Genomic DNA, 22,045 nt, shown 5'->3' on the forward strand with positions numbered 1-22,045 from the left:
TAAAATGAGATTCTCACTGGTGAGATCTGGTCTTCCGATTTCTACCAGCCCCCCCATCTGCTTCATGTGAAGTCTGCCAAGGCCAGAATGTGCACCACCAGGGGTGAATGCCAGGTTAGTGTTTGTTAAACCCAACTCCTCAGTTAAGGCCTGGTCCCCACCAGTTACTTGCTGACCGTGGAGCAGAGTCTGTCTCTCTCTAGCTCTGCTTCGTAAGCAAAAATGGTTTTATTGATGAACTCTGTTGTTTGGCACATTTTAATGGGCATTTTTATTAATTACTCTTTTTTGAAATGTATAACTTTGACAATGGTATTTTTGAAATTGATGACAACTGTTATATGGATCTTTATCTCACTGAAATTTGACTATCTGCCACTTGGGTGAGAAAAAAAATGAAATGTGGCCCATCACCCAAAAAGGTTGGACAAGCCTACTTTAGATGACTAACACCATTTGTAATACGAATTGTAATAATGAGGGAAATTTTATTCTGTGTGTTACATTTTTTGTGTACAAGAGGTGTACACACACAGGAACAGCTTTACCTCTCCCCACTACCTATAGTTAGCACTGCTACGTCACAGCACCAGGGGCCTGGACTCGATTCCTGGCTTGGGTCACTGTCTGCGTGGAGTCTGCACATTCTTCCTGTGTCTGTGCAGTTTTCCTCTGGGTGCTCCAGTTTCCTCCCACAGCCTGAAAGACATTCTGGTTGGGTGAACTGGCCATGCTAAATCCTCCCTCAGTATGTCACAGTGTGGCGACTAAGGGACTTCCACAGTAAATTAATTGTAGTGTTAAGGTAAACCTGCTTGTGACACAAATGAATAATCTTAAATTATTGCAGTCACAATTAGTTCTCTATCACAAATTTTGGGTGTTCCGGAAGTGCATTATCCTGGAGGAACCTTACTAATGGCAAAATGATGAGAAATGGCAAAGTATAACCTTCATTTAACAGTAAGAACGAAGGAAAGATAGTACAAGCTCAATGAGTAAATTCATCTGGATTTATTGAAATAGAGATTCTGAGTTTAGACAATGTGTATTTGATGTAACATAAAGTATTTCTTAAAAAAAAGGTCTTTAAAACTTTGTGTAATTTCATCATAATAAAATGTTTGAGACTTTAACCTACATACAGTCCAGCCACGCTTTCACAATTCGATCCCTTTGAAATCATTTTACGTTTTTTTGTAAATTTTAAAATATAACTTTTCTTTAGACATTCAAAAGTGCAACATGTAACGTGCCTGTGGAGTACATCACAGTCAAAAATATAAACATAGGCAGTGATACAGCTAGACATAAATGTACGGCAGTAACTCGGATGACTACACTGAAATACACATATATATATACATATATATACACAGAAATGATGTATAACATCATTAGATATATCCAATGTCCCTTGTCATCTAGTAAGATCACTGGATAAAAGTTTAACCACATTTTAACATTCAAGCCATCCAAAGCTAAAGTCATGTTTCCTCGGAAATGCTACATCAATTCCTCTGCTGCATTAACTTAGGCCGGAAAGTTCTGGTCTTGCACATCCCACTACCGCGAGAACGGAGAATTTGGCACTCAGCCAAATCTCCATTCACAGTAGTGGGACCAGAGAATCCCAGCTGCGAACAAGGCTAAAGAATCCCGAACATGGTCTTTTAAGGTTTTGTCTGAAATCGTTCTCTAAATGGAAACATTCAGCCTGAAAAATCAGGGATTATTTTCTTAACATTTTATCTTACATTTTATAACAAAAATTTCACGTATGTTCCAAACGTCACTTGACATGAGTAACTTGTTTTTTTTAATACTAAATATGGAGGAAAATGTTTTCTGTTTTCCAACATTGGCCTGAGTATTAAGAGATCTGTAAAATCACGAATGGCAGAATATGTGCCTAAACAACTGGAAGCAGCTGGAAAAGTAGTTTGTTGCCAGTTTCTCTCTGTGATTATTCTATAATGCCACGGTTAATACAGAAAGTATAATGGAATGTATATTATACTGAGTACCTCAGCAGGCAGAATATATCAGTCCCACCCAGAGGATCTGCCATGTATTGCAGGAACACATTTTATACTGGATGTCGCAAGGCAAGAAAAATATAAAAGGAAAACAGCTGAGTAACAATCATGTCTTATTGACAGTCAATACATCTTAGAGCTGGAAAGGCTCATTATGCACTTGGTTCAGTCAAAAATAGATATGCATGTGTGGTGTCTCACTGAATTAGGAACAAGCTAATGGATGAAGGATGAGCTCCCACAGTGGAGTTTACTAATCTTCAAGCTTATCTCAGTGAGAATATTTATTTGAAGCAAGTCATGTGGGAAAACTTGATGACTAGTTTGAATTTAAATCAACAAATTAGGAAGTGATTATATAAATGTAGATAATGGTTGTTAATTGATTTGAGTTGACAAATACTTTCTCAGAAGGGTTCAAACTAATGACCAACTCTGGAAGCTTTCATGATATCTACATATACATTCATGATGTACACAGAAAATCAGAAAACTTAATCCAGATCCTGGATGGATTATAAAGGTCTTTGCTTGCAGTCCTCAGACAAAACTCAATCATTGTAGTTATATCTGGAACCTACTGTCAGGAATATGTTATGAATACATACTTTCCTCAAAAGAACTTTTACCATCAAATTATCCAATGTACTGGTTATTCCAAGAAAGCATTCAGTAATACATCTGCTTCTGCACGATGATCAGACAGTCCAATATTCACCATGAATATATTATAAAGATGTCTGTTTCATACAATATATTGTAATATCTTTAACTTCTCCAGCTCCAGATTAAGGGTTATCTATAAGGCTCTTCACCTACTCCAATGTGACAGCACATCATCACCTCAATCAACATTTACAGAAACAATGGGAGCCAATTGACTTCCAATACATCTGTTGGTGTGACAGCATTTACAATATTTACAGATGGAATTCTGGGCTTTCTGGCATCCTCTTGGTTGGAATAGTTGCAGACAAGGAATCACTAAGACCTTTGAGCCTCACTGTGTTGTTTACATTTAAAGCAAAGAATTCTTCTGGTGCCAGGTTATCCATTAGCTCCTGACTCAAAGAAGAGGCACTTGGCTTTCCCTTTCAGCTCCCTTGAAAGGAAATCTTCAGCAGCAATCCTCTTCATTACTCCTCATATGCTTCTGTACATGATGTGCATGACCACATCAATTTTCCAAGCTTGACAAATCATTTAGTCATTTGGCAGTTGCATTAAAAAACAGGTCACTTAGACTTAGGCTCAACCTACTAGCCCAGTAGACTCCAGAAGATGTATAATGCAATACATCTGCTCTGGCTTTGTAATATTTTAGAATATTCCTGAATTTGCATATGCAATTGAAACAGTCAAATATAGAATCTGCCAATGATGTAGTGGTGTTCTTCACATGTAATAACTTCCAAAAATTGTGCTTTGCAAAAGAAACATCATTATTCATAATGGGTAGGAAGTAAGCACTGAAGAGAACACATTTGGTGAATTTGAACACAATGATAAACAACTTATTGTAACCCACCTGGGGATTGATATAGTCATTGTCTTCCTCCTGCTACAGGGATAATGATATGATACAACGTCAGGCACACAGCATACATTCTTAGTAATGGTTATCTTTATGTACGTACAAAGCAGTCAGCTAAAATAATAAATGTAGTCAATTATCTGAATAAAGGAACCATCTTCCATGTAGCAAAAGGCCTCTGAAACACACAACTAACTTTGTATGGCCTCATGTTTACTTCATGGGAATGGCAGTGTGCAACACACTTAAAAAAAAACACAATAGAGAGTACCATAATAGAAAAATAATGCACTGAAATATGCACATGATATGTACTACAATAGAAATCATATTGTTTTCCCAGGATGGCTCTCCAAGTTAGCCTCTGCTATGAGATATATTATCAAGTTCCCACCTCAGAGTTCTCTCCTTGGGATGCCTCAAAAAGTGGTTATAGAAAAAGTCATATCTGTAATAGGTTGCAGTTCGTTTTCCCACAATAAATGGAACTGGTTACAGGAAGCTGTCCTCCACCAGGTCTGAGGGATCAATTGCTACGTCATCCATCATTTCCATGTCTTCTATGGTTTCATCCTCACGCTTTATAAAAGTTGAGCTGCTGGAGCCTGTCTCAATCGCGCTTTCTTCGGATGTTTGGGAGCTGCAAAGGAACCAGAGTGTCAAAATAAAAGGCAAACAAGCATAATATATGCAAATATCCTGGTGGCACAATGAATTTGTGCACCTTATGCTGAGCCACAGACTGGCATGATGTGGTGGGTATGCATGATTCACTCTACAGTGAGCTCTCAATTGTTTAGGTTCAATATAAAATAATGATATCTTCCTGGCATTATCCATTAGCAACAGATAACAACATGACATTTGAAGAGGTTAGGAAACATTACTTCCTGCCCATCAAACCAGGAATGTTGCATGGCATCCCTAAAAGAAGGGAAATTTAAACGTTTAGGAAAATATATATTCAAATTTCATAAACATTCCTTTAGTTATCTTTCTTTCCTCTGATACCTTTGGTAATTAAGATTTCTTCCTATATAGCCAGAGTCCATTTCTAGAAATGTTTTGTGTGAAAACTGAAAGTGAATACTCATCAGATATGGAAGCAATGGCATTGTTGCAATAATTTGCAAAACATTTAAGCAATGCATTTCTTATGGTAGAATTAATCTACAAATAGCATTTCTGCAATGGGTCTGACATAGATTGAAAACTGCTGTTTTGGGGGTATACCGCCACAAGGGATGAACATATATTACAGAGAACATAAACAAACCTATTTACTCAGCCTCTCGTCATAGGACAACCATCTCATCCCAGCAACCAAGATAGTGAGCCCTTGCTATACTGCCTCCATGGCATGTGCGCCCTTCCTTACACAGACCAAAATTGCACACAGTGGTCTCACCAAAGCCCTATACAATTGTGACAACATTTCTTTCTCACGCACCATTTTCCTTGCTCTAGAGGTTAAAGTGCCATTTTCTTTTCTAATTGTTTGCTGTTCTTTCATGCTAACTTTTTGCCTTCTTTGTCGTATGCCATCAACATTTACAAGTTTCAGGCCTTTCAAAAAAATGTTCTGCATTTCTATTCTTATGACCAAAATGAATAACCTCACACTTCCCCATGCTATATTCCACCTGTCACCTTGTTGCCCATTCAATTAACCTTTCTTTATCTCTGCAGCCTCTTGACATCCTCACGGTCTGCTTTCCCATTTAACTTTGTATTGTCAGCAAACTTAGATAATTAGTTCCCTGTTTCTTAATCTAAGCACTACTATAGAGTATAAATAGCTGAGTCCTCAAATTTATCCTTGCAACACTTCACTAGTCACAGCCTTTCAATTTGAAAACCTCCCATTTATCCTTACTCTCTGCATCTCGTCCATCAACCAATCCTCTATACATGCTAATCTATTACCCTCACCTCCATGAGCCTTTATCTTATATATTAATCTTTCTGTTGCACCTTATCAAACAGCTATTGGAAATCCCACCGATGCTATGTCCACCTGTTCCTCTTTATCTATTATTTAGTTAAATGCTGAAAAAACTCAAATAAATCTATCAAACAGGATTTCTCTTTTGTAGAACCATGTTGACATGTTTAATTATACAATGCTTTACTAAGTGTATGGTATTGGGTTAATTTGACTGTAGTCCCCTGTTTTCTCTCTCTCTCCTTTCTTAAATAGTGGTGTTATACTTCCTAACTTCCAGTCTGATGGGACTTTTCCAGAATCTAGGGAATTTTGGAAAATCATAACCAATGCACCCACTGGGCCCTATTTTACCATTTCGATTCCAAGTGCTGGCTAGACTTGAAACTGGCAGTGTTTCAGATCCAATTTTTAGACCCTTTCTCAGGCACCCCCATATACGCTCTGCTTGCAAAAATATCAACAATTCTGAATAACGCTGCGGATGCCTGTGGGCGGGGTTTGAAGTGTCCAAAATCTTACAGCTGCGATTGGCGTCTCCAACTGCACACGCACAGAAAAAGAATGCTGCTCCCCTGCCACATCGCTCCCAGGCCAGATAATGCCTCCCCCTAGACCCCACAGACATTGCCCCACCCCCTATAACATTACTGATCCCCTTATCCCCCACCCCCTTGTCACCCAGACCGATTGTGGGCCCCTCTCCCTCCTTTCCCCCTCACCATTCTCAGGCAGAGTGGCAGCAGACTCCCCTTCCCCCCACTGATCTCAAGCAGAGTGGCAGTGGACCCCTCTTCCCTTCCATTGATCTCAGGCAAAATGCTCCTCACACCACAGTCAGTTACTCATTTCACCTTCAGACCCTGCCCTTCTCTAGTGTTGAAGAGCAGAAGGATCTTGGGGTCCGGGTCCACAGGACTCTTAAATCGGCCTCGCAGGTGGAGGAGGTGGTCAAGAAGGCGTATGGTGTACTGGCCTTCATTAATCAAGGGATTGAGTTTAGGAATCGGGAGGTAATGCTGCAACTTTATAAGACCCTTGTCAGGCCTCATTTGGAGTACTGTGCGCAGTTCTGGTCGCCTCACTATAGGAAAGACGTAGAAGCTATTGAAAGGGTACAGAGGAGATTTACTAGGATGTTGCCTGGACTGGGAGGCATGCCTTATGAAGATAGGTTGAGGGAGCTGGGACTCTTTTCCCTGGAGAGACGAAGGTTGAGAGGCGACCTGATAGAAGTTTATAAAATGTTGAGAGGAATAGATAGGGTGGATTCTCAGAGGCTATTTCCCCGGGTTGAAATGGTCGCTACGAGAGGACACAGATTTAAGGTGCGGGGAGGAAAATACAGAAGTGATGTTAGGGGTAAGTTTTTCACTCAGAGGGTGGTGAGTGAATGGAATCGGCTGACTTCAGTGGTGGTGGAGGCGAACTCGCTGGGGTCTTTTAAAAGACTTCTGGATGAGTATATGGGGTTTAATGGGATTGGGGGTTATAGATAGGTCTATAGATTGGTAGGTGTTGATGTGATCGGCGCAACTCGTGGGCCGAAGGGCCTGTTTGTGCTGTAGTGTTCTATGTTCTATGTTCTAAAAACTGCAAAAACCTGTTGGACAATTGCAGGAGTCTGAAGCTCCTCCATTGTTACCTCAGGGTCTTCATACTTCATAGTCACACCCTCCTGTTCTTGACCCCAGATTATTTCAGCAGTACCTAGCTTAAGGGTTGCCTAGAACAAAGCGTCCACGTAACTTTCCACCTCCCTGATGCGTTGCAGTGGTATGGGGACTGATGCAAAGATCATGCATGATAAAAAGGTCCAACTGTCCTTTTCTAATTTGCAGTGAAATAACTAAAATTTTCCAGCCATACTGGGACCTTCTAGGATGTTTCATCTCATGGTAAATGTTATGACATTTGTACCTGTGCCGGTTTCTTGAAGAGCCAGGTTCGCTGTCTGTGACCGGGTCAATATCAGGCAGAGGGATGATATATCCACTGTCAGCACTTAGCCTTTGCTCATCAAATCCACTTTCCCGATCTTTCTTCTTATCTTCATTAGTGTAGGTGACTCCAATGTAAGACTCACTGGATTCTGCATGCATGCGAGCAACAGCTGGATGATCACTCTTCAGAAAGTCATCATTCATTTGTTTGTAGCTCTGTTGAGTTTGAAAAAAGAAAGAGGACTTCTAAGCAAAGTTTCTGTTTGGAGTATATCGGCTTATGCATCATGGGACACATCTGTGCCTCATACATTAATATAATTCACAACAGTGGTAACCAGGGGGTGAGCTTAGTACCTAGCAATGAGCAGTGTCTATAGTTGTCCTATGTGATACCTATTATATGCCTGGTCAGATTATCTATTACTGTCAGCTAGTATTCTACGTTTTCAGGATGCACTAATATTGACAGACCTCTTTCTCACATTTAACATGGTTCAAAGTGGTAGCAATTGCCTGATTCCTTGTGGCACAAAGTGTTAGAAATGTGGTATTGTTGATTTAGCCCAATGACCGGCAGTCATGAGGTGGGCTCATGGATGAAATGTTTTGAGTAACTCTGTAAATCACTTGATTGGTCTCTGTTACGTGAAACTACCAAACAAACATTGGCTGCTGTACAGAGATGGTGACAGTAGGACAACAAGACACAAAATTAACCATTAAAATGAAAAATTAGGACAGATATAAGGAAGTTCTTTTTTACAAAATATGATCAACACATGGACGGCATGTCTACAGAGGGTCTTGAAATCATTTAAGAAAGAGTTCAATATTGTAAAAGAGAACTTTACATTCTTTCAGGATGGATGAATCAAAATGGGGTAAATGGCCTTTCTCATTTGTATTGATCTTGTGAGGATGGTTTATGTTCTATGTTCTCATGTTTAATTTTAGGAATAGCAGTATCTAAGATTCTTTCCTCACTGATCACCATGGCTGCTGCTAACTAAAATGCTGGGGTGCTGCACGACAAACAACAGATCATACCTTCCTGTAGTTCTCTGGTAACAAACCACCAACAATTTCAGCCAGACGAGTAAAGGAAGGCCGCTTCTCAGGCTCACTATTCCAACATTTCACCATCAGATCATAGCTACGTTGGGGTAGATTAAAACAAGAAACAAAACATTAGCTTTAAAATTCAAGACAGTTATTCATTTGTGTTCATTTCTTTAAGAAACTAAAAGTCATCAGCTTGTCAGCTATAAACGTACACATCAGAAGAAGCATGTTCTGGCTTAGTCATCCTGTATCCACTCTTAATCTTGTTGTAAAAGTTGGAATCCACCATCATTCCTGGATATGGTGTACCACCTAAAACAGCCAAGATAATCCGGTTAGAAATTATGAGAGATCTGATTATCTGACCTAAAACGTACAAGAACAACAATTCATATATGATACTAAAAGCATCAGATGGCTACAATAATCTTTTCAGCTGTTACCATGGATCACGCAAAAAACTAATCTTAACCAATTAACATAATGCTGAATTTGCAGTTTGATCGAGAAATCAGTCATTAATTAAAACAATACAGAATTACCAAAATTAAGAAAATCTAAGATGTAAATAATTGAAATTCATGTTTGAATATAGTGAACATTAACACCCTGGTTATTTACTACAGCTGGAAACTACTTCTAACAAAATCACAAAATCTTTCACATAATGCCTTGAAGCAAGTTATTCAGTCTTTTAAATTGTGAATGGTCCATTAGAAATGGTGACAACACTGTTAGTAAGATAACAGCCAACACGGTGGGTGACCTAGCTATATTGATCCCATCATCAGAAGATGATATTGAGCATTGGTGAGGTGGTTCCCTAATAAAAAGGGAGCTGTGGGATGGGTCAGCTGCTGAAGGTTCTGATTCCTGCAGACCAGATGCCTCAGGTTCAAGCCGTGCTCTGTGCTGAGTTACAGTTCTCAGTCAGGCCAACGATGGGGTTGCACTTAGTTATGGGCTAGGAAGCAGAAAGGCAGCAAGGACTCTTGGAGCTGCCTAACTTTTATTAGAAAATGGAGATAATAGGTTAGCAATCGACCAGAATCCACTGTGATCTGTCTCCCAAAATATTTACCTATCCTAACTCCCCAAAGTATGGATTATACATTGAGCATAATTCCATCACACAGGTATTCGCATAAAGAATTACTATTAGAATATAAGGAGATTAATATCATTTACATAGCTTGCACCTACCCAAGGAGAATATTTCCCACAGAAGAATGCCATAAGACCAGACATCACTTAGCGAAGTGTACAGGTTGTCAAATATGCTTTCAGGAGCCATCCATTTCACTGGTAGGAAAGTCTGAAAATATAATTGAAAAGATACAAATTGACTTTAAAAATGGTAATATAATAATTTAAATAGACTATTGTTAACAACGTATTGTATAATCATTCTGAGATGAGAGCAAACAATAGTTTGGAACATAAGATCAAACATTGAAATTATAAGAATCTATACTGCGACAATTGCAAGGTTGCAGTTCAATACAGACTTTATTCTTGCAGTCACTATAAAAACCCAATAATGGAGATTTTACAATTGCTGATCTAAGACAGAACTGTGCCTGAATCCTCCTTTTAATTTTCTTTTTAGATTGCAGAACTTATTAAGAAAGCATTTTCAGATCTGAGGTGGCTTGTCTGATACTCACACTGCCTTTAGAGACATAGTTCGAATCATGCATGATGTCCCGTGCTAGACCAAAGTCACAAATCTTAACAATCTTTCCCTGCGCCAGGAGAACATTACGAGCTGCCAGATCACGATGTACACACTGCATAAAAACAAAGAGCAAAAATTTTAATTCTACTACATAAAGCCAAATCATATTAGATTATCTGTCAAAATAAAAGGAGAGCTTTTGTGGACTTACATTAGTAGTTATTTAAGCAAAACGATCCATACGTACATTTTTAGAAGCCAGAAATTCCATTCCTTGCGCAACTTGGAAGGTGAAGCTGATTAGATCCATGAAAGAGAGGCTGTCTGAATTGTCGTCTAAGAGAGGGTTCCAAGTTTCATTAGTCTCTGTGGAATAAATGATAAATGTTATCAGTAAGACATGATCATGAGTTTGCATTTATTTATATAACAAAGACGAATAAACAATTGAAAGAAGCAAGAGATTTAAGGAAAAAGATCAGGAGTGGGGAATTGGATGGTGCCATGAGTTAAAAACTGGCCTTCCACTTCTTGGACCAAGGAATACATGGTGACTCTAGTAAGTTACCAGTAAGCAGTACATTACCAGTAAACATGACTTCACACCTGAAGCAGCATTTACTGGAGAAAAACTACGTGAAGAGTTCCACCATGACAACATCAATTGCAAGTAATGAAAAGATAAATTTTAAGGCAATTTATTTATTCACATCACTTATTTATAAACCAAAAGGTGAAGCATTTTCCATGCAGCCTATATTTCCATAAATTCTTAGAAATTGCATTTTATTACATGATTTATAAAAACACTATTATATAAATAGCCAGTGGCCCCACTTTGTCCCAGTCTGCTGCTCGAACCCTCATCCATACAATTTTACCTTTAGATTTCAGTGCATTCCAGGCTAACCATCCTTCACAAGTTTCGGCTCATTCAAAATTCTGCTGCCTAGATCCCCCACTTGCACAAGTTGCATCCATTCATCAACCCAATGCACATTGGCCCACATTGGCATCAAGTTGGGCAAGGCCTTAATTTCAAAATTCTCTACCTTGTTTTCAATCCCTCCATGACCTCACTCTTCCCTTTCTCTGCAGCCTCCTTCAGACTGAAGTCCTCTGAAACATCTGCACTTCTCCAATTCTGGCCTCTAGTGTGTATCCCCAATTTTAATCACCCGAAAGACCCCACCCCCTTCCCAATTTTAATCATTCCACCATTGACAGCTGTACCTTCAGCTGATGAGGCCCTGAGTTCTCCTCCCTAAACCTCTCCAGCTCTCAACCATTCCTGCTTTACGGTGCTCCTTTAAAAGTCTTTGGCCCTAATATCTCCGATGTGGCTCAGTGTCACCTTTTGTTTGGTAATGCTCCAATGGAACATTTTGAAAAGTTTATTTATTAGTCATAAGTAGGCTCACATTAATACTGCAATGAAGTTACTGTGAAAATCCCCCAGTCGCCACACTCCGGCGCCTATTTTTGCTACTTAAAAGTTATATAAATGCAAGCTGTTGTAACGGTGAATTTAAGACAATTGCACTAATGAGGATCAAAAGATTCAGCTAAACAAAATGTCACAAAATATCACCCCACTGTTACGAGGGGTGCTAATATCTACAAAATTATCAATATTGATTCAGAACTCTTTTCAGATCCAATCAGCTATTCAGCTTCTTCTTCAGTCAGATGCTTACACAAGTCTTCTATGTTTCGAGTATCATTGAATGAAATAGAACAAGGACAGATAGCTTGCTCTTACCTGTCAAGGAGTTATTTTTTTGTGATGGTGGATGGTCATACATGTACTGCTGAACGTCAGTGTATTTGGAACTGCTTTTTCTTTCCAACATTGGCACATATTGGGTGCTTTCAGCCTGTTTCATGTCCATATAGTCCCCATTGTTCTCAAAGGACAAGATCACATAACTGCAGAAACAATAACATGATGTGAATCTTCAACACACAGTAACTTTTCTGACTTGTACTGGAGTTGTACTGGATATGGCAGTTTTGCCATTTTTTATCAGTCACTACACCCCCATATATTTGGATAATGGTCCCAGCCATATCAGCTTAAATTTTACAGAGAAATTGATCTTCACCATTAGAACAAAAGACAGTCAAAGCACACGGCTTGAAGAAAATTGTCCATGTATAAAAGGCTTCCACCTCACATTTCACAGCAAAGACCAATCTCACCCACAATACATTGCTGCATTCTTCATTCAATTTAAAAAAGGTGCATACATATAGCACCTCATCAGGTCTTTTAGAAATGTCTCACCTATGAAATACTTTTAAGTACAGAGACAGATATTATGGAGGTCAAAGCAACAGTAGAACAACCAGATCCCACAAACAGCAATGAGAAGAAAGGTCAGTTTAATTTGTTTTCTGAATACATCGGTTGAGGAGGAAATGTTAACTATGACACTAGGGGAGCTTGTCACTCTTCCCTGAATGATGGTAGGGTATTGGAAACATCCGCTTGAATGACTAGAACGAGATTTGGTTCACATTTTATTCAAATAATAGACTATCTAACATCACGGTACTTCTTCAGAACTGTAGCAGAGTCCCAGCCTAGATTATATGCTGAATCTTCAAATGATGTCCGAGTCCATAACCATAAACCTTTGGTTCAGAAGTGGATATGCCACTAATTTAGTCAATCTACTAGTTAAATGTTTTGAAGTTGCTTATAGGACTTGAAAATGACTCTTGATTAATTTTCTATGCATGCCGGTATAGTATAATTAGCTTGAATTTAATAACAATTAAGTGGAAATGTTGAAGTTACCGCTCATGTATTTTTCATGTTTTTTATTAACTAACTTCAAAAAAACCTATTCAGGATATAATAAAAGTCATCATCTTCAGTCCCTTGGAATGAGGATGATGTCCACCAAGCTTCATGATTTGTTTATCTTCAAGCGACTCAGCAAATTAATCCTGGAGCCACAGACCTTTGGGCAGAGAGGACAGAACTTGCTATGAGGAAGAGGAGTTCAGAAAGTTCTGCTCTCTCTCTCATTCTGCTTTCATTGCTGCTCCACGTGGAGTTTATGAGGTCAGTTTATGATCGTGTTTAGCCTATTGGAGGATATGCTACCACATAACAAGATTAGCTCCTCTTGCACACCAATGCCATTTTGTTTTCTTTTCAATGAGGCTTGCAGAATGTCCTTAAACCGTGTTCTCTGTCCTCCTGAAGATCAAATGGCATCCTTTAATTGTGGAAAGAGGACGTGCTTCAGTTGCTTGTCCAGACCAGAACAACGGAGTTCATTTCACATGATCCTGGTTGTGAGACTGGTGGAATAGATTTCAATAAGGATGAAGGAGTTTATTCTCTTATCTTACCACTTGACTTTGAGTATCCTGCTGATAGAAATTTTCCAGCATCTAGAGGTGCCTTTGGAAGGCGACCCAAGTCTCACTGTCGTAAAAAAGGCTAATGGCAACAGTAACATTGTAGACTAAACATTTGTCCTCTTTTGGAGAACTCTATTATCAAGAACCAATTTGTGTAATTTTTGGAAGGCTGTGCTGGCACTGCTGATCTAGTGCTGAATTTACATTTCAATGGTGACCACTTAAGAAAGGAAACTGCTGTGATATGGGAAGCATTCAATGATTTCTTAAGTCCCCCCATCAATAATAATAGCTGAAGATGTAGACACTTATCTGGGGAAAAGGTGGCTGAAGATTTTGGTCTTGCTGATGTTGAGTGAGAGATCAAACCTTTTGTAGCTAAATGATGATGGTGGTCTGGATATCACTTGCAATGTGGGCAACAGCATAGTCATCGGGACATTGTAAGTCATGGATGTGCCAGAGAGTCACCTTAGTCTTGTCTCTCAGAGAATAGAGGTTGAAAGTTTCCAAATGAGTCAAAACTCAATCATGCCCCCTTGTGAAAGTTGATTAGGAGTGAATTCCTTAACCAGGTGGGGGTGAATAGTGAAGAGAGTTGATGCAATCACACAGCTTTACTTGATGCCAATCCAGATATGAAAAAGCTCATTCTCCAATCCATTGCAAAGGATGATTACTGTCATGCAGAAGTCGCAGGATAGTAACAGGTTTTGCTGAACATCCAAATCTCTGGTAGGCTTTCCCAAAGACTGAATGAAAGATGAATGATGCCTTTGACAGATCAATAATGGCCATCTAGTTCTTTGTGTTGACTCTTCATATTTCTGATTCCTCTGGATGCCGAAAAACGCATTTAGTGGGTTTCCAGAAGTGTGGCTTTTCTGTGGGGTAGGTGGCAGTTCAGGACAATTTGTGTGAGAACCTTCCTCACAGTGGACAGGCAAGATTTGCCTCTATAGTTCTTACAAATTAATTAATCATCTTTCTTCAAAAGTGAAGCAATGATGGCACTACAGAGTTGAGCAAGCATTCATGGCCACTAGCTTCATTGATCTCTGCAGGATTTTGTCCGAACCTTATTATTCTTCATCTGTTAGGTAGTCTTTATTTTAACTCAATGTCATCAAACCAAGATTCAGAATATAATAAAAGTAACAACACTAGGAAATACTTTCACTAGAGCTGGGATTTTCTGGCTCTTCCTGCCAGTGGGATGTTCTAGTCCCACCAAAGGCGATTCCCCGCAGCGGGTTTGCCAACGGCACAGCTGACAAGCAAGGCAAATAGACATTTGCTTCAGTGGGACTGGAAAATCCTGTCAGCAATCAATGGTGAGCCACCTCTACCACTGGAAAATCTGCAACAGGGAGGCCGGAAAATCCCAACCTAGGTCTCCCACATTACTCATAATACATGTGAAGTAATGCAGTGATATCATGGTTCATTTAAAGAGAATACTTTGTTAAGATGATAAATTGATTTGATTGACCTCATTATAATTTTGTTAAAAAGTAAATTACAAGAGGCTATCTTCCAATTCAGCTACTGAACACACTCACCTTCTTGTGCTTTCATCAGCAGGATTTATACCAAAAATATCCACTTCCTTTTTGCCTTTCTCAGAGTAACGATTTATAAAGCTATCCCTGTTCTTATGCAGGTAGTTTACCAGATCTCCGTAGAAACAGTATTCAGTGATAATGTAGATCGGACCTAGCGGATAGAAAAGTAAAATTGTACCATGCGTTCCAGAATTGAGCACATTTTCCCCAATGCTGTGTGGAGTAATACAAGGGTGGATTAGTTGAAAGGGAAATTTGAATCTCATCTTGATACTCTGCTGATATTTACAGTTGCTGAAGATGGATTCAGATCACAGTACACAGTAAAGGGGTGAAGCGACATCAGAAAATAACATACTTACCTGCTTTGGTGCACGCTCCTAGCAAGTTGACAATGTTTAAATGTGGGCCCAGATGAGTCATTATCTTCAGCTCTGACATCAGGGCCTGCTTCTCACTGGATCGGGCTGTAGCTGTGAAAACATTTGAAATACATGTCAGCTATAAAATACTAATTGAAAATGGCACAAGTTATACAAATAATACGATTCAATATTTGTAAGGCATGTATGTTTTAATAAAACAAACTTACAAAATTATCAAAAAACCTTATTTTTTGAAAGCAAATAACATTTAATGGCAAGGCACATGTTTTTAAAAGAGTGTTTAATATTATTTCTTCTCTTCCCTTTTGTCCCTTTCTTTACCAACGCTACGTTATAGCTGCTCCTAGGTCTTTACCATGACAAAGTAGACTAGAACAGTTTAAAATAGCTTTGCCTGCAGCTAATCTTCCCACACATGAAAAAGTACATCAGCACTGAGATCTTCCGGTCCTGCCCACTAGCGGGATATACCAATGCCACCAAAGTCAATGGACTTTTGGCAGACTTGTGGCATTTTCCAAGCGAGTCCTGCCACGCTGGGGCTGGAAATGGCAGTACTTGTTTTTTCCAACATGCTGGCACTACACTTTGTGAAATATTTACCCCCCCGAACTGGAAACTCTCATAAAACAAAGCCACATATACTAAAATAGCCATATAAAAATGTATTGCAACCATACTGCAACAATTTATAAGATTTCCTCAATGTAAGTTGATGTCAGATCAAGCCCAGCTGTGCAGTGGATAACAAAGACTCACTTACGCTTCAACATTTTTACAGCCACTTTCATAACAGGCTGTGAGCGACTTAAGCCATATGCAGTTCCTTCAACTACCTTTCCAAAGGCTCCAGATCCAAGAATTCGCCCTTTAAAAAGCACAAAGAATGTATAATTAAAGTGGTAATAATAATTTAATAAATAATTTATGCTTCTGGACATTATCATAAACTGACAGGACAAAAATGTCAAGATAATCAAATTCCATTTTAGATAGTAAATTAAGTTTGAGTATTTTAAAAGTTTTAAAATTAAAATTAAAAATGCGTTTTTTTAGAAGTATGTGTGACGGTGTACTTTATATTCTAACTTTCTAAAAGGAACAGCACTTTGCATCCTCATAGGAAAAATAAGCAGGAAATGAGGCAGTCGCTGGAATTCTGCCAGCCCGCCCACCACGGGAATCGAAGCAAGTGAGGGGCGGACAATGGGGAAGTCCATTGACCTCGGGCAGGATTTTCCAGTCTCAAATTGAGCGAGGCCATAAAATCCCACCCAACATGTTTTTGCATAACAAAATCCCATAAATAGCAATGATAATCTGTTTCAATGATATTGCTTGAAAAATTGGCCAACACATGAGTGAGACCTCTGCAGCTCATCAATGAATTGTGCAAAGGGATCTTTTGTCTTCATTTGAGATTTAGGACCTCAGTTTAACATTTCTTCATAAAGACAACCTTGTTGACGGTGTCTACCTAGTTTTTTTGTGTCTAACCTCTGGAGTGGGATTTGAACCCTGACCTTTTAACCCAAGAGTACTACCACTGAAGCAAGGCTAAAAGGAGTGAACAGATCACCTTATATAAAAGGCATTTTGCATTATTGCTCAACAATTCTGTTACATTACATTTAAGCAATTGCAATGACTGGCTAGTAGGATTCATGACCAAAACCTCTGAGATCTAAAGCAATGAAGACTTACCAAGGACAAGTCCATCCCGAGGAAATTCCCATCGTGTATCATAGGGAAGTTGCATGGGGTCAACGTAAATATATTCGTGCCCATCTGGACTTATTGATTCAATGACTCTCCATCTTATCTCATATCTTGGTTTCTGTACAAAACAATATGTTCACAATACTGGAATAAGAGAATCTTCTTTTTTCTCCAGTCTTAAGATGACTGTATTAAAATTCATTTGCTTTGCATCATTATGATTATTTATATCAACACCAATGTCCTGGTGCACCATCAAATTATCTGTAATTAAACTGTTTCCAATGAAATACAGATATATTTTTGAATATTTTGGGGGGGGCGGCGGTGCAGTGATTAAATTAAGCTGCTGTAGGAATCATCTAAATAAATCCTAAACAATATATTGTGAGGCAGAAAATGGTGGCATAAACATTGGCATTGGACTACTTTGAATATTCAACATTGACGTCACTTGTAAAGTAAAGGGTGGGTTCAATTCCTTTAGTGTTTCTGGGATATTCCTCTTGTTGGGAAGACTGGTTGAGGGGTTCAACATTGGGGACAGCCATGTCAATCCCCTTCAGAAACGTTTTCTAGATGCCTGTGGTTCTGTTTCTAATGAGACCACAATGAAATTCTCATATTAAAACAATGAATTTTCAAGGTTGCAGTTCCTGATTCTAGGCTAGAGTCCTCAGCTGGATTGGTTAACTAGTACATTGGTCTCACCAGACATTCCTATAGCAACCACACTCTATAGAAGACCCAAAGTACAGGAATACCAATTTTTGGAATTGCATAGACCCACTCTGCTTACATTGATTAACCATATAAGGGAATCACAGGGCCTCTATCCCCACAAAGCCATCCTGGAAACTTAAATGCAAGTCTGAGACATTGCATCTTGAAGACCAAGCTAAATCCTAATGAAATTATAGCAAATGGCAACCAAAATAATTGGATTTCCAGTTCCATCATGAGTAGTTATGTTTGCCCGAGGCCATATATTTACCATCCCTGAAAGAATATCAATATGTATTTAGAAAGACACTGTCATGATATAGTCCAGAATTCCCATATAATGGGAATAAACAGATCTTGAGGCCTTTGTTCTTCCAATTGGGAACCATTTGCTCAACCTTAATGGATTAACTTAATTTTTATATTTAAAAAGGTCACAGGGTATTTTTGTAAAAGACACACATTTTTGCCAAAGAATACACTGGATGGAATTTTTGATTTATTTAAATTGCATTTTGAGAATTGTAACATTAATGAACTTGCAAAACTTACTGACCTGTTTCCAAACTACGACAAGCACGATTAGAGAGATGATCACAATAACCAACAGCACTAACACTGCTGCAGCCACCGTCAGTTCAGAATGGAGATCTGCAAAGAGGTTTTAAATGGTTGTTATTCCAAGAGTTATGCATTTTATTAATGCTTTAGGTGGAAAATTTCCATCTGGAAATTAAAAGAGAAAGGGCAGAATTTAATGAGTGGCGGTGTGTGACATCACCTGAAGAACCAGCTGCAATGGCCGGAATTTTCCCATCCTGCCCTCCATGAGCATTGGAGCGGGCAAGAGGCGGACAACGGAAAGGTCTGTTGACCTTGGGGAAGATTTTATGGTTTCAGGACGAGAGAAACTGCAAAATCTCTCCCAACTTGGCTGGAGGTGGGACTTCTGTCCCTCGCTTGAGAGAAAGCCCCACTTCAGGATGCTTCTAGCCAATCTGATTGGCTGACAGCTGTGTAGTTGTGAAAAGGGCAAAGGCAAGTGGAAATAGATTTGATGATAGTACAAATGAGGTTAGAAGTCTAACTGAGGATCAAGTGTGACACCAAACTTGCAACATGTCCATCTTAATCTCAAACCAAGGGGAGAAAGTCAGTCATTAGGGGACAGAGTTTGTACCAGGGACCAAAAACAATGGCTTCGGCCTTCCCAATATTTAATTGGAGGAAATTTCTGCTCATCCAGCATTGAATGCCAGATAAGTAGCCCGATAATTTAGCAACAGAGATGGAGCTGAAAGAGGTGGTGTTGAAGTGGAGCTGCACGTTAATGATTGGCTCCTCCAAGAGCTTTGGGGAAAGGCATTTCCTTTGAGTGAAATCAGAATGGATGCAATCAAATAACATCAGGGAGAAACTCTTTGTGACTGACATACTGGCTGCCACTGAATCCCCAATGCATTGCTGAAGTCACAGATCAATTGATGTTGACTCTCTTTTACATTTAGCAAAGACTATCTTGATTTCTGTTTGGGTTCTCGAATGACTGATGATGCAGAAACTGGTGCTGCACACACATCCTAAGGTACGTTGCTCAATGTCAACATGTGTTTGAATTGTTCTACAGTGGGTTTTATAAAGGGAATCATCAGCTAATAAACTACATGAGTTACTGATGGCTAACATTGTGGCCATATAGCTGATACATATGTTGCATGGAAAGCATTCATTTCAGTTACCTTCTTGCAAGATGATGAAACTTATCTTCCAGGTATCAATAAGTTCCCTACTAGATAGAAAATTGAATGTTGGGCAACATCTGCGATTCTCCAACAGCCAAAATTCTTAAGTGCCCTATGTTTATTTGGGCGAAGCTTTCCAAATCCATTAATTTTGCCTGTTACCATGAAGAGAATTTAATGAACTTTGAGTCAATGAACCATGACCTTATCCTATCAGTTAAATTTGGCCTACCCAATTCATGTTTAAAAACAGCACAGAAATGTATCATCTTGCGTTTTTCAAACTGTTCTTGACTTGACCACACAGATTATTTTGAGCAAGGGGACAACATGCAAAATAATCCAGATTCAAGGATTGAAACGTTAACAAAACTGAGGCATTGCCAGAGTGAGATGAGTCTGGGAGCAGAGCGAGTGTGTGACTCGGACTTGGCGCAAGTTAGAACATGGACAGTAAAGTTTGGAAGAGCTCAAATTTAGTAACTTGTCCAGTCGGCAGAATCTTATATCTTCATCATTTTAAAAAGCTCAAACAAATCCTCTCAAAGTCAATGCTTTGCCAGAGCTTAAAAAGTCCCAATTCAATAAATCTATCATAACAAAAACCCTTAAAATAAATACGAATTGATTGCCAAATCCCACAACCAAGCTTCTCCTATGCAGGGGCAGTCTAAGAGTAGGCACAGTACTCTGGATATGGACAACATAAAACCCTGTGCAGAATATGGCTTACATTTCTAGTTTTATAATTGAGCAGTTGGAGCTCTGCAACCCAACATTTTTGTGACAACCTCAAGGTCCTTTGACGTTTCCTGAACTACAACCCCAGGTCCTTCCCTTATGCAGCTACCTGGAGTGTCCAACTTTGCATGGTATTTCTCCACTTGAAATTACTGCAATCCAAATGAAGCATGCAGCAATATGATTTATTGAAAGACAGTGGGGGTGATGCTCCCAGCCCACTGCACTGCTCTAGCAGCACAACGGTATGGGAGACATCAGTGGACACTGCTTAGCGAGCTTCCTGCTGGGCGCCACAGCCTCCGCGCATCTCTGGAGCCTGGGTTTCCGGCTTCATTGAAAACTGCCTGGACTGCCAACGGGGTAACAATTGGGAGGATTGTCATGCCAGTGATTAGGAGGCTGGCAGTGCTGGACTACCGCACATGAGCCGATCTCCGCTCTGACAGATCGGCACACGCACTGCGGCCCGCTCAGCACTATGCTGGCAGCCTCTCCAGCAGGAAAAGGCCCCACTGACAGATTTTCAGCATGAATCTCCCTAAGGCACTTTGTGATACTCAGAGTGTGGGAGGTTCATTTTGAAAATCCCACTAAAAAAACTAGCAGGAGTTACTCCAGTTTTTACATGGATTCAGCACCTAGAATTTTTTGGAAGAATCCCCTCCATTATGCCACACATTGGACCATTGCCCACAGTATGGAATGGAACAGAAGCCATTACTTACTGTGAGCCACCAGTTTGACTTCACGTGCAACAACTGCAAGCTCATTCTTTGCAATGCATCTCACAGCCACCGTGTTATCAACTTTATGAAAGGTCAGTTTGCTCTCCACAGTATTTTTCTTTGTCTGATGGGTCTCAATACTGATATCACTCGAATTGTTGTGGAGAACATTCCAGAGCATCGAGTCATTTGCACACCTGTAGGAAGATATAAAAATATAAAATTGTTAAGGCTTGTTTTCATTTCACTACCCACTAGGAATTTATCATATCTTAAAACATTTAAAATATAATTTATTGGCTTCTTGAAAGCAATGAGGGAAATATTTTACTCAAATGCAACTTTTCATTTGGTTTTCTAGCAGAAGTGAAAATTAACAGAATAATTTTTTTATTCACAGTATAGGCTTGTACTCGTTAGAGTTTAGAAGAATGAGGGGAGATCTCATTGAGACAAGTAAGATGATGAATGGGATGGATAGGATAGAGGTGGAGAGACTCTTCCCGCTCAGAAAGGACAGTAGGACTAGGGGGCACAGCCTCAAGATAAAGGGGGGGGGCGGTTTAGAACGGAGTTGAGGAGGAACTTCTTCACTCAAAGGGTGGTGAATCTCTGGAATTCTCTGCCCGTTGAGGTGGTGGAGGCTGCCTCGCTAAATATTTTTAAGACGCGGGTTGATGGGTTTTTGATAAGAGAGGGGATTAAGGGTTATGGGGAGAGGGCGGGAATGTGGAACTAAGACACAACAGATCAGCCATGATCTTATTGAATGGCAGGGCAGGCTCGAAGGGCTAGATGGCCTACTCCTGCTCCTGTTTCTTATGTTCTTATGTTCTTATTTTCTTCACTTAAATATGCC

At 39.5% G+C, this 22,045-nt stretch overlaps 1 protein-coding gene across 3 annotated transcripts in view; it reads right to left on the minus strand.

Moving 5' to 3' along the window:
* Window positions 1-999: 999 nt before the first annotated feature.
* pdgfra (platelet-derived growth factor receptor, alpha polypeptide) overlaps window positions 1,000-22,045 on the minus strand; it is a 52,525-nt gene continuing 31,479 nt past the window's right edge. For all 3 annotated transcript variants that reach the window (XM_080187517.1, XM_080187496.1, XM_080187508.1), the window contains exons 10-23: window positions 21,187-21,383; window positions 18,532-18,626; window positions 17,238-17,370; window positions 16,297-16,401; window positions 15,510-15,620; window positions 15,145-15,298; window positions 11,967-12,133; window positions 10,452-10,570; window positions 10,194-10,316; window positions 9,730-9,841; window positions 8,739-8,838; window positions 8,512-8,617; window positions 7,439-7,677; window positions 1,000-4,213 (exon numbers count right to left, since the gene is read on the minus strand). In XM_080187517.1, coding sequence (XP_080043643.1) covers window positions 4,066-4,213; window positions 7,439-7,677; window positions 8,512-8,617; window positions 8,739-8,838; window positions 9,730-9,841; window positions 10,194-10,316; window positions 10,452-10,570; window positions 11,967-12,133; window positions 15,145-15,298; window positions 15,510-15,620; window positions 16,297-16,401; window positions 17,238-17,370; window positions 18,532-18,626; window positions 21,187-21,383 — 1,909 coding nt within the window. In that variant the 3' untranslated portion in view covers window positions 1,000-4,065. The remainder of the gene's footprint in view (window positions 4,214-7,438; window positions 7,678-8,511; window positions 8,618-8,738; window positions 8,839-9,729; window positions 9,842-10,193; window positions 10,317-10,451; window positions 10,571-11,966; window positions 12,134-15,144; window positions 15,299-15,509; window positions 15,621-16,296; window positions 16,402-17,237; window positions 17,371-18,531; window positions 18,627-21,186; window positions 21,384-22,045) is intronic.

Source organism: Carcharhinus amblyrhynchos, chromosome 1, assembly GCF_965287045.1.
Source record: "Carcharhinus amblyrhynchos chromosome 1, sCarAmb.v2.hapA, whole genome shotgun sequence".
Classification (NCBI taxonomy): Eukaryota; Metazoa; Chordata; class Chondrichthyes; order Carcharhiniformes; family Carcharhinidae; genus Carcharhinus; species Carcharhinus amblyrhynchos.